At 48.8% G+C, this 12869-nt stretch overlaps 1 protein-coding gene across 3 annotated transcripts in view; it reads right to left on the reverse strand.

The window, feature by feature from the left end:
• The window catches only part of CDYL (chromodomain Y like), a 155890-nt gene extending 145048 nt beyond the window's left edge, over positions 1 to 10842 (reverse strand). For 2 of the 3 annotated variants that reach the window (XM_038770408.1, XM_038770409.1), the window contains exon 1: positions 10511 to 10842. In XM_038770408.1, the coding sequence (XP_038626336.1) occupies positions 10511 to 10534 (24 nt within the window). In that variant the 5' untranslated portion in view covers positions 10535 to 10842. The remainder of the gene's footprint in view (positions 1 to 10510) is intronic. The other variant, XM_038770407.1, reaches the window with a different exon arrangement.
• Positions 10843 to 12869: the final 2027 nt, after the last annotated feature.

Consider the following 12869-nt stretch of genomic DNA (forward strand, 5'->3'; position numbering starts at 1 on the left):
GTGACTTCGGGCAAGTCACTTCACTTCTCTGAGCTTCAGTTTCCTTATCTCTAAAACGGGGATAAAATTCTAGTTCCTCCTACTTGGACTCGGGGCCCCAGGTTGTGAGACAGGAACTGTGTCCAACCTGATTATGGTGTAGTGGACAGAGTACAGCCTGGGAGTCAGAAGGTCATGGGTTCTAATCCCGACTCTGCCGCTTGTCTGCTGTGTGACCTTGGGCAAGTCACTTCACTTCTCTGTACCTCAGTTACTTCATCGGTAAAATGGGGATTGAGACCGTGAGCCCCACGTGGGACAAGGACTGCGTCCAACCCAACTTGCTTGTATCCACCCCAGTGCTTAGTACAGTGCCTGGTATGTAATAAGGGCTGAACAAGTGCCTTTAAAAAAAAAAGTCAAAAGTAGTAGTATTTGAGTGCTTACTGTGTGTAGAGCACCAACCTAAGCACTCAGTACCCATCTTATGCATTCTTAAGCCTAACTTTTCCCTTTAGTTATCTATTATGTACCTCTAGTCCATAATTGCATTTAAAACCTTTTTAAACCTATTCATGGTTTCCTTCAGCACAACTTTCTGTGGTAACAAATTCCAGGAACTGGGGTGTTTGTGATCTGAAATTATTTGAGTGACTGTGAGCTTCAACTGAGCCTCCTCAGAGGAATGGCACAAATCAGATTTTGCTTTATTTTCAGGGTACTGAGAAACAGCCATAGTGTCTAAAATAAATACAATAGTTTACTCCAAGTTTCTACTTGCTAGCTAGCAAATGTTAAACTAAGGGTCCTTTAATATGAACTTCCACTTTCTGAACTACGCTACTTTTTGGCTGGATTATCATATCTCCCTTGATTCAGTAGGTGAAGTCTAAATAGCTATTTTGACAGTTTTAACAAGCTTATATCCAGGGATCAACAAGTGACACTGGAAAAAAAAAAATCAAGATTGACAAGCAGGTACTCCTGTGTGTAATTAGCAAATACAGCAGCTGGAAGGAGAGAGAGACACTGAGATAAGATATCAAATAAACTAAAAGGAACCACCTAAAATAGAACAAAAAGGGAAAGAGAGAAAGCATCTGAGGAAGGTAATTTTGTAGACTATCAAACTGAGTCAACATTTTGCTAAGTCCTGCCTATACTCTATTTCAACCACAAGCACTTGGAAAGACACAAACTATAACTTCCTTTAAGCCTTCCTTCATTTGGCTCCTATTTAATTCAAAATTTGAGGCTATCTGGATGGGGCACAAAGTTTGCTTTGGCTAAGGAGAAAACACTTCATTCTTCCTCTTGCCCTAACTGGGCTGAGCCAAAACTTAGCTTCTTCCCCTTTAAGGTCCTGATTCCTATGTCTGGACCAACTGGACGCTTGAGATTCCATTGCTCTTCTTTCGACCACCTCTCCCCGAACTGCCAATTAAGGAGATGGCAAGCTGACTTCAAGTTATTGGTGGTCCCCCTTCCTCCTCCTCAAGATCTGTGACCAAAGCCACTATGCAACTTAGCTTCTTTGGCTACCTCCCTCATGCTTCAAGAATTGAGTTTTTCTGTTCTTCCTCATAATGACATACCTTCAAGAATCCTTTGATGACCCTAGGTTTAGGGGTCCACTCAACTGAGTCGATTTGACATTCCTTATTATCTCAAGTTCACCTCCACCTGCCCATCAGCAATATGAAGAAAGCATGACCGTTTGAAATGTCTTTGCAAAAATGGGAAAGAATAATATTTGTGTTTGGAGCTAGAGCTTGGAGTTTGGGAGATGGAAAGTCACTAAGCTGGGGTTAAACTGATGCGAAAGGAATCCAGGATAATTTTTCCTCTCTCGCTACCCAAAACCACTGCTGTTTGAGGCTACTTCATTCTCTTCCCCCTTGACTTTACTGAAGACGACTGCTGACGATTCAGCCAGCGACCCAGCCAGCTCTTTCAGTAAGAAAATGTATAGGTCCGGTTTGAGTGAGGGTGCCGTAACAGTATGTTATCATTTAGTTATTAGTGTACATCTCTTTTTCACTTAGAATCTAGAAAGTACTTGAAATAAAACTGCATTTTTAAAGAACTCAATTCCACACTGTTACAAACTGAAACTGGACAGGCCCTGCCCACTTAAATCCAAATTTATGAAAGTTCACTCATTTGATTTCCACAAACACCAGCTTTTTAACAATGACTCCTCCTTCTTGAACTGAGATTCTGTGGTGGAGGCACAGAGTAGGTAGGTATTTTTCTTGTAGCATACTTCATTACTTCAGAGCAAAGCACTATTAGGCAATTCCGAAGCAGAGTGAATTGGTAGCCTACTGTTGGATCCTGAACTGAGAAAAGGACAACAATTAACAATGTTTTCTTTTCCCCAATAAGAAATGACTTAATAAAGTTACATTTTCGGCTCTAGTCATCACTTTTCATTATTTCTGCTACAATAATGCACAGGTTATTTGAGAGGTCACACTCAGGAAATGATTTCTATCCAAGATGGCGAAGATAAGCCTTACCACTTCTTCAAGGCCCATAGAGGAGGCTAGGTTTTGCTTTCTCACCTTAATGCAGGAGGCAATAAATAGTTGAGAATTCAGAACATTCAGTGGGCCTTAATCATCCTGTCCATCTCACATTACCAGTGATTTCACAACTAAGCACAATGTACTGCTTAAGCAATTGCACCCCCATTCATGTCTACTGTCATCATGAGACTCAAGGCACAGCAAAAATGTGTTTACTGGAATAGTTCTCAACTTGAAATCCAGATAGACTCCCCAAGAATCTAAACTCCACCTAAAAAGCATAGACCACACTAGCACAGCTTTGGCTCTGGGTAGTTTTTGAATGAGTAGTTTCAAAAACTTGTAGTGTTTAACCTACGCAAGAGAGCCTTAAGGCTCTCAGATTTGAAGATGGGTAGATTTTTGGGACTGGTCTTTGCCCTCTCTGCTACAGTGTTTGGGGCACAGAGACAGGCCACCTCCATTTATTTCACATTTTCTCCCAAAAACTGAACTCAGATGCAATTTTTGAGATGATATTTTCTGAACAAGGAATAACACCTTCAAGACCTTCAGAGACCCTGTTGAAAGTGTTAACCATCATGAGTTTTGATCTATGTGTGCAAATTATCAGTGAAGAGGAGGCTGCAAGAACTTTAACATTAAATGTGTGCCATGCCCACCTTCAAAAAATAACTCAAAATATTTAAACCTAAAAGTAAGCAAAAAATTTACCGAAGTAAATTTTTCATGGACAATTAGGTTATTTAAGCATCCCGTGGCAGAGATTTTTTGCCAGATCACTTCTAAAAGACAAACAAGTCTTTGAAGAATGTTTATCAAAACACTAAATTGCATTTTGCACTCATAATCAAAATAGATAACTGAATACATAGTAAACCTTCCCATCTACCTGTTGGTCCTTTCCCAAGTTATCAATTCAGATGTGTGCCTAGCTTTCTTTCTCCTGCCATTCCAGACAGCCAAGTACATAAAACACAAAAAAAATGAGGTCATCGATACAATCGGTGGAAAAAAAAGTAGGCAATTAAATTGATGAACAAATGAGTAAGTAATCTACAAAAGGGCTGATGCAGTTGATGGGATGGCATGAAGAAGTTGGGGAATTCCCTAATTTAGAAGAGGTGGGCTTTGCAGGTAGTGTGGTGATTTTGTGGGGGGAGAAAGTTCCACGCAGGTGGAGAGGCCATAACAGTGGGCTGGAAATGAGAGTCCCAAGTTCATTGGTGAGTGAGTTTAGGAGGAGTGAAGAAAGTAATCTGGAGTGCCATGGGAGAAGGGAGGATAGGTAAGAGGGAGAGAGCTGCTGGAAAGCCTTGAAGGCAATGGTTAGTTTCTCTTGATGCAAGAACAGATGTGTAGGCACTGGATGTTTTCAATGAGTTTGTCGTGACTAACAGCACAAGGTAGGTCAGACTCAAGAGGGGAGGCTAAGAGGAAGCAGGCCAGTGAGGAGATGTTGAAGGACTGAACCAGATCATAAAGGAGTACAATGCTCTGCACACAGTAGGCACGCAAATAATCATAATCATGGTTTTTGTAAAGCACTTACTATGTGCCGAGCACTATCCTAAGTACTAGGGTAGAGACAGGGTAATCAGGTTGTCCCAAGTGGGGCTCACACTTTTAATCCCCATTTTCCAGATGAGGTAACGGAGGCACAGAGAAGTCAAGTGACTTGCCCACGGTCACACAGCAGACAAGTGGTGGAGGCAGGATTAGAACCCACGCCCTCTGACTCCCAAGCCCGCGCTCTTTCCACTAAGCCACGCTGCTTCTCTAAATACCACTGATTGATAGAAGAGAGGAAGAGGCGAATCTGCGTGATATCGCAAAGGCATATCCACTAGGCAATGAGAAGCGGAGTGGCCGAGTGGAAAGATCGTGGGTCTGGGGAGTCAGAAGGACCTAGATTCTAATCCCAGCTTTGCCACTTGTTTGCCGTGTGACCTTGGGCAAGTCACTTAACTTCTCTATTCCTCAGTTACCGCAACTGCAAAATGGGGACTAATATCATGAGCCCCATGTGGGACATGGACTGCGTCCAACCTGATTAGCCTGCATCTATCCCGCTGCTTAGTACAGTACTTCGCGCATAGTAAGCGCTTAACAAATACCTTAAGAAAAAAAACTGGTGGGATTTAGAGACATGCTGTAGGAGGCATGGGATGGTAGTTAAAGAAGACTTCTGTGACAGGGAAGCCACTGGTGTTGTTGACAATGATGGAAAAGTTAAGAGAATGGGTTTAGACGGAGATCAGTTTTAGCCATGTTGAGTTTAAGGGGCAGCAGATTATCCATGAGGAGAAGCGGGAGGATACACAAGAGCGGAGAACAGGTGAGAAGACGTCATCGGAATGGAGAAGGCTGCTGAAGCCACGTGAGCCGATCAGCTTCCTGAGAGAATGACGGTAGAAGAAGAGGAGTAGAAGACCCAGAATTGAAACCTTGTGGGCCACCCTCAGTTAAACGGGAGGAAAGGATGAAGAGTCTCGAAAAGGAATTGTTTAGATTACGCAAGTATTTTAGCCTAATTGGTCACCCTTATCGATCAACGGTCTTCACTGAGCTCCTACTTGGGGGAGTGCAATACGACAGGGGCGGTAGACAGGCTCCCTGCCCACGGTGAGCTTAGTCTTGGGCGAGCGGGGGGCGTGGGAAGGGGGAGACGGACATTAATATAATTTACACTTATAAATGGAAATCAATGGTATTTATTGAGCATTTACTGGGTGCAGAGCACTGTGCTAGGCGATTGAAGGAATAGAAGGATTTAAAAGGTTAACATGAAAAGGGCTTAAAAAATGTTTAGAAAATGTGGAATACAACATATAGCATATTAACTTAAACTCCCAGAAAACGACAGAGAGGTGTCAAAATGAGAGAAAGGGCACATTACATCTTCCTAGGGAGAAGCGTGATTGGTTTTGGACATCAATCAACCACATTTACTGAGCTCTTACTGTGTGTGGTGCACTGTCCGAGCTTTTGGGAGAGTACAACACGGTTGAAAGACACATTCCCTGCTCAAAAGGAGCTTACAATCTATGTCCCTTGATAAAACTCAAGGGTCTGGATCTACGAGAACAGAAATGAATCAGTTTATGACCTTCGGAAAATCCGGAGGTAAAAATAAGTTAAATGAATATAAAAAAGGCAAGAAGGGGTTTGAGACTACTTGAAACAATCAGATTGCAAAAGTCCCCCTAAACACACAAAACACCATTGTCAAGCACTCTTCCCCATGCCACCTCAAAAGCTAACCACACAGTACATTGTAGTGAGCAAAAATGTTTTGATGCTATAAACTCTCCCCAAGTGATTTCAACTGAATTGCTTCCTTCCAAATGCCACTGTCTTCTTTTTTTGAACTAAACATTAAAATGCAAGTTATTTGATTTCTGATCTTAGCATTACTCCACTAAATGTAACCATCCTCCCCAGCAATAATTACAAGGATAAATAATAAACATTAATATTAACACAGACGAACCCTGTAACTAAGATTCTCCAAGGAGACTTTATCAGCACCCACCCTTCACCCAAATCATAAACAGGATCCGCACCGCATCATCAACTCATAAGCGTGTGATAACCTGCATCGTTATGGAAAACAAGGACCCAGCACTACCCTTTGGAAGGTAAGTACACAACAACCCAGGCTGTAAAAGCGATCCCTTTTTAAAAGATAAGTATTACATAGTTTTAAGAAATATCTAAAAGTGGAGCAAACAGACTAGAAGAACTGAACATCTCTACAAGTAGAAAGGAAAAGGAGATCTTATGCCTCTTCATAGAATCTACTCCCTCCGCCTGCACCTGACTCCATCCCCTCGCACCTTACTAAACATTTGCCCTGCCCCTTCTTCCCTCCCTCAACTTGCCATCTTCAACCGTTCATTCTCAAACAGCTCCTTTCTCACTGCTTTCAAACACGGTCACGTATCCCGTTCTAAAAAAAACCCTCCCTTCACCCCACGGTTCCCTCCAGCTATCGCCCCATCTCCCTCCTACCACCGTTCGCCAAACTGCTAGAGGGAGTTGTCCACACCCACTGCCTCAACAATTCTCTCCCGGACCCCCTGCAGTCTGGCCTCTGTCCCCTCCACTCTGTGGAAACTGCCCTCTTTAAAGTCATTAACGACCTCCTTCCGGCCAAATCCAATGGCTTCTATTCCATCCTGACCCTTCTCAACCTCTCGGTTGCCTTCAACACCGTAGACCACCGGCTTCTGGAAAGAGACACTATCTAACCTCGTCTCCACCGATACTGATCTCTTCCTGGTCCTTCTCCAGTCTCTCTTGTCACTCCTCCTCAGTGCTTTTTGCAGGCTACTCTGCCTCCAGCCCCCTAACTACGGGGGTCCCTCAGGGCTCAGTTTTTTGGGGGAACTCAATTGTTTCCAGAGCTTCAATTACGATCTCTACACAGATGATTCTCATATCAACCTCTCTAGCCCTGACCTCTCTCCTCTGCTGTATTTCCTCCTGCCTTCGGGACATCTCTACTTGAATGTCCCTCCGACGCCTCCAACTTAAAAAGAACTCTTCATCTTCCCCCCCTCACCCTGGCCTCCCCCGGACTTTCCCATCACTGTAGACAATCCCACCATCCTCCCTGTCTCACATGCCCATAACGCTGGCATTAGCCACGACTCATCTCTCTCATTTAACCTTCATATTCAACGTCAGCAAATCCGGACGGTCCTACCTTTACAACTCTAGAATCTGTCCTTTCCTCTCCATCCAAACATCTACCACTCTGATCCAAACACTTATATCCCTCCTTGATTACTACATCAGCCTCCTCACTGACCTCCCTGCCTCCCATCTCTCCAGTCCACACTTCACTCCACTTCCTGGGTCATTTTTCAAAACAAAAACAAACAAAAAAACCACTTCGGTCCACATCTCACTCACTCCTCCAAAATCTCCAATGGTTGCCCATCCATCTCTTCATGGAACAGAAACTCCATACCACTGGCTTTAAATTAATCAGCTCTCCCCCTTCTTCCTTACCTCACTAACCTCCTATGACTCAGCCTGCACACTTCACTCCTCTGTCAACTTACTCCTCAAACCTTGATCTCATCTACCTCGCCCCCAACCCCTTGCCCATGTCCTTCTCTAGCCCGGAGCTCTCTCCCTTTCACATCCTATGGCCTCCCTATCCCTATCACTCTACCTATCTTCAAAGCCCTACTAAAAGTGCACCTCCTCTAGAGACCTTTCCCACGTAAGCCCTCAGTTCCCCATCCTATTTAACCTCCTATGTCACCTGTGCACTTGGGGACATATCCCTTAAGAAGGCTCACAGCACTTAAGTACACTTGTGCCATTTCCCCTCTCTATAATTTATTTTCCCCATCTCCCCCTCTAAACTATAAGTTCCTTATGCGTAGGGATCACGTCTACCAACTCTACTGTACTCTCCCAATCATTTAGACCAGTACTCTGCATACAGCAGGCATTCAATAAATACCAACGGTAGATCCACTGAAACGCATACAGTAGAGTCCCACATCAGGTCTTCCACTTTCGACACACCCCCTTCAGATTCACTGGGCATACAGAACCAAACCTCTGGGATCTGCTTTCCATGACTCTTCCAATAATTTCCAAAGACTGAGGATGTCACTTGTTTGGCTTCACTGGCCCATAATTAACACCACATGCCCAATTCATGGAAGCAGTAAACTTCAATTTTCTTTCTGCTTGTGCTTTTTTAGTTATGCCCTTTATTATTTAAGCATTTTCAATCCATTAGAACGGTCCCATGGAAAAAAACAGGAGATGCAGAACTGGTGCAGTTGGCCAACTTGCTTACCCACTGTCAGAAAGTCTCAATCTTATGTTAGTTATACCCTTATTCCATAGTTAAGACACAGGTCTCGATTTTATAGGGTGGTAAGACACGTTCTCATTGCCAAGAGAAAACAATCTTCTGCCCAGATGAATGAGAACAGGCTGGTCGCTTTACCTTTCTTTCCCCCTCCCACCCCAACCGTACCGCTCCAATCCCGAGAAACTGCTAACCTGTACTTCTCAACTCATGCAGCCTTTCCCTCTTAATGGCTTACTTCCATTTTAAAAATTAAGGCATCCACATATCCCTGAGGACTTTTCCTCAAAGGCAAGGACAGTAATCATTAATTCGGAGGCATGTCTTCCAGGAAGATGTTAAAACCAATGGACCTTTACCCTGGGCTTTGAAAAATGAAACTTCCATTCTAGCTTTGGGGCAATCCACTTGCAGAACCCTGAAGGATCTCTGTGATCTCACTTGGGATCTCTTTCAGTTCCATCCTAGTCGTTTACAGGACTGTCACGGGATGCTACAGAGTACCTTCTAGGTTCCTTAGAATTCAATACTTGAGACTCTTCCACTACAGTGAAAGACCCTTCTACGGCACATGCCCCGCAGATGAACGCTGCTGTGATCACAATGGAATAGGTCGAAATGTTGCCTGGCTCCTACAGGTGGGTCCCTCCTGTCTGACAAGTAAAACTATCCTGCAAAATTTATTCAGTCATTTGACAGCTGTAATTTCAACACAAATGACTTCTGGCGGCCGAAAGTGGTGGTTATCGGAGGAATGGGAGACCTGGGGTTAATGCCTCCCCAAACTCGAATCGACGACTATCCCTTACGAGTCAAATCTAGCCCATCGGTGACTTGGTTGCACATTTTGGAATCGCCGACATCAACCCACTCCTGAGTACCCTACGTGAGGTCTTTCCTGGACCGGCGAAGTTTTGCCCGCGGTGTGCGCACAACGAGTTTATCGACGCCACAGACCGCGACTGAACACCCATGGGACCAAGGGAACAAAAGCCGATCTGTCCCTACGGCTATAAATGGATCCCTCCAGTTGGGGTTTGGGAGAAAGGCTTCGTTGCAGGTTGGCGGAGGGGAAGAATGAAGCACGCCTTGCGTTGGGTGGGTGATCTCGCAATCGTGGCATCGAAGAGTCACTCGTTTCTAGAGGCCACAGAACGCTTCTGTTCTCCTAAATGAGCCTCTCCCCCAAGCTCCATTAGGGGAAATAATACACGCATCCCAGCAGACGGACTTTTTTCCACCATTGGGGAAAAGCCGACGAGTGGCCCTGTGCCGTGCTCAACGCCGGCTACCTGTGTCTCTCAAAAGGTGCAAACCTTTGAGATCCCTCACCCAGTCACTCGGAAAAGCAACCTGCATTGGCATCCACAGGCGACGGACCACCGCTGGGGATGGCCACTCATCGCCCAACTACCCCACGGCCAAGAAGGGCTGCCGGACGAATCGGTGTTGCGTGTTCTCGGGGAAATCTACTTCTAAAAATAGCAAGGAAGTTAACCGAGGCGTGGAAGTCGGGGCGCGGGGGGGGGGGGGAATGGGGGGCTACCTCCCAGTGTCTGGGCGGCCTTTCGAATGAATGTCCCGGGTCGGAGCATGTGGCCAAGCCGGGGCATTTGCTGTGAGCCCACTGTTGGGTGGGGGCTGTCTCTATATGTCGCCAATTTGTACTAACCAAGCGCTTAGTCCAGTGCTCTGCACACAGTAAGCGCTCGCTTAATACGATTGATGATGATTTGCAAGGCGCCACTTTGGCCCCCACCCTGCGGGCCGCGTGGGGGGAACCGCCCTCCACGCCAGGGGAGCCCTTGCCCCCGGGAAGCCCCCAGCAGCCGGACACGTTTGGGGGGGGGGGGTGCACTCGGGCAGCCCGGGCAAGATCGCCTGGTGTCAGCACCCCCCCCCCACCGTGTGCGCGCCCCTCCCTGCCCCGCGGCCCTGCCCTCCCGGTCCATGCACATCTCGAGGCCAAGTGAGGCACAGGCCGATCCTAACACTTGCCCGTCCGAGGGAGGAGGAGGAGGAGAAATGGTGGGGGAGGAAGGCACAGGAAGGGGCCGGACACACAGAGAAAGCCGGGGGGGGGGGGGGAGGCCCATCGATCGGGGAAGGGCGAGGAGAGAGGGCTGCAGCGGGCGGAAACGGGGGGTCGGTACGGTACCTCATAGAGCTCCTCGGAAGCCATGGTGGGCGGCCGGGCGCGGGGTGGAGGAGCGTCCCCGGCAGAGTGCAGAAGGAGGAGGAGGAGGCTGGGGGAGGGGGAGAAGGGGAAAGCCGGGGCCGCCGCCGCGGTGCCGACACTTTTGTCTCAGTTGGGTCCCTGCGTGGCCTCCGCTTCCTCCTCCTCTTCCTCCTCTCCGCTGCCCGGGAACTCAGCACGAGCTTCTCGCCCCCAAATGCCAGTGCGGGGCTGGCGGCGGTGGCGGCGTTGGGCTGTGCGCAAGAGCAGCTGCGCAACTCGCCCTCGGCGTTCACTCCCCGGCCCGGCTCGCTCTCATCGCTCCCCCCGTGCCCCGGGGCGGCGGCGGCTGCTCGCTGCTGCTGCTGCTGCGGCTTGCTCCCCCGCTCCCCGGCTCCGGTGTAGCGCAAAAGGCTTCCTACTTGCGACCCAAACCTGCCCCGTCTACTGAGCATGCCCAGTGTGACCACCGGAGCCACAGCGGAGTTCCAGGGTGGAGCGCTCCGCTTGTCCGGGTTTTCCGAGCCTCCGGGAGAAGGGGCGGGGGGGGGGGGGAGAAGGAGGCCGAACCGAGCGGCCGGTTCAATTCGGAAACTGAGCCCAAAGGGGAACAAGCCCAGCGCGGAAGGGGCGGAGCAAAGAGGAAGGGGTGGGGGGAAGCCCTGGGAAAAGTATCCTTCTTCACCTAGGTCACCGGTGGCCCGGCCGGTTTCTGTCCTGGGGACACGTTCCGGATCTTTATTTATTTTATTAGCCTGTTTGGTTTTGTTCTCCGTCTCCCCCTTTGAGACTGTGAGCCCGCTGTTGGGTAGGGACTGTCTCTAGATGTTGCCAACTTGGACTTCCCAAGCGCTTAGTACTTAGTAAGCGCTCAATAAATACGATTGATGAGGATGATGATCCTCGCGTGGGCATGGCAGGGCGACGGTGCCCACCGGCCCCAGCCACCAAGCAAGGTTCTCTTCTTAGGGGCCCCAGAGAAGACAGGAGGAGAAAGGGGGAGAGAGATCGGCGGGGTGGGAGGGCACACTAGAAAGAAAGTTCCCTTGCAGGGGAACTCTTAGGGAGAGGAACGCAGGTGAGGGACGCTCCGCTCCCCCGCCGCTAGCCGTGCCAAGAAATGGCTCATCGGGAACCAGCGTGGCTCGGCGGAAAGAGCGCGGGCTTGGGGGTCGGAGGTCATGGGTTCGAATCCCGGCTGTGAGCCCACTGTTGGGCAGGGGCTGCCTCTATATGTTGCCGACTTGTACTTCCCAAGCGCTTAGTACAGTGCTCTGCGCTCAATAACTACGATCGATGATGATGAGCGGCTGTGTGACTGTGGGCAAGTCATTTCACTTCTCAGGGCCTCGGTGACCTCATCTGGAAAGTGGGAAGACTGGGAGCCCCACGTGGGGCAACCTGATCACCTTGTATCCCCCCCTCCCCCAGCGCTTAGTAAATACCATCATCTTTATTATTATGCCACTCGTCCCCACCCCTCCTTTTTATTATTCTCAGCTTTCTGGCCAAGGGGCGCCGGGCCGCAGCGCAAACTTTCTCCCTTCGGGGAGCGCAACCTCCGCTCCTCTCCGCGGCGGCCCCGTTGCTCCCTCGGCCGCCACGAAAACCCGGAGACGGGGGGCTCCGATCCGATCCGATCCGATCCGCACCACGAAACTCCATGTGGAGGACGGCACCGAGGCGGACTGGGCATGCTCACTGGGCGGGAGGGAGGGACGGAGCGACCGCCTCGCCCTCCACCTGCCTTTGCGCCTGCTTCCCTTCCCGCCGGGAATAGCCACTCATTCAGTCGACCGTATTTATTGAGCGCTCACTGTGTGCAAAGCGCTGCACCAAGCGCTCGAACGATGGCATTTGCTGAGCCATCCAACTTGTACTTCCCAAGTGTGCTCTGCACACAGTAAGTGCTCAATAAATACGATTGATGATGATGGTATGCGCCAAGCACTGTTCTAAGCGCTGGGGAGAAGCGAGGTGATCAGGTCCCGCGTGGGGCTCACAGGCTTCATCCCCATTTTACAGAAGAGGCCACTGAGGCCCAGTGAAGTGACTTTGCCCAAAGTCACCCAGCTGACGAGTGGCAGAGGCGGGATTAGTACAGTGCTTCGCGCACAGTAAGCGCTCAATAAATACGATTGAATGAATGATTAGAGCCCCACGGCGGAAAAGAACTAGGAAGCCGTGCCGGCTCCGCCGCTTGTCTGCCGGGTGACCTTGGGCTCAACTTCTCTGGGCCTCAGTCACCTCATCCGTAAAATGGGGCTCGAGGCTGGGAGCCCCACGTGGGACAACCCGATTGCCTTGTATCTACCCCACGGCTTAGAACAAATACCGTGAT

Source organism: Tachyglossus aculeatus, chromosome X3 (assembly GCF_015852505.1).
Source record: "Tachyglossus aculeatus isolate mTacAcu1 chromosome X3, mTacAcu1.pri, whole genome shotgun sequence".
NCBI lineage: Eukaryota > Metazoa > Chordata > Mammalia > Monotremata > Tachyglossidae > Tachyglossus > Tachyglossus aculeatus.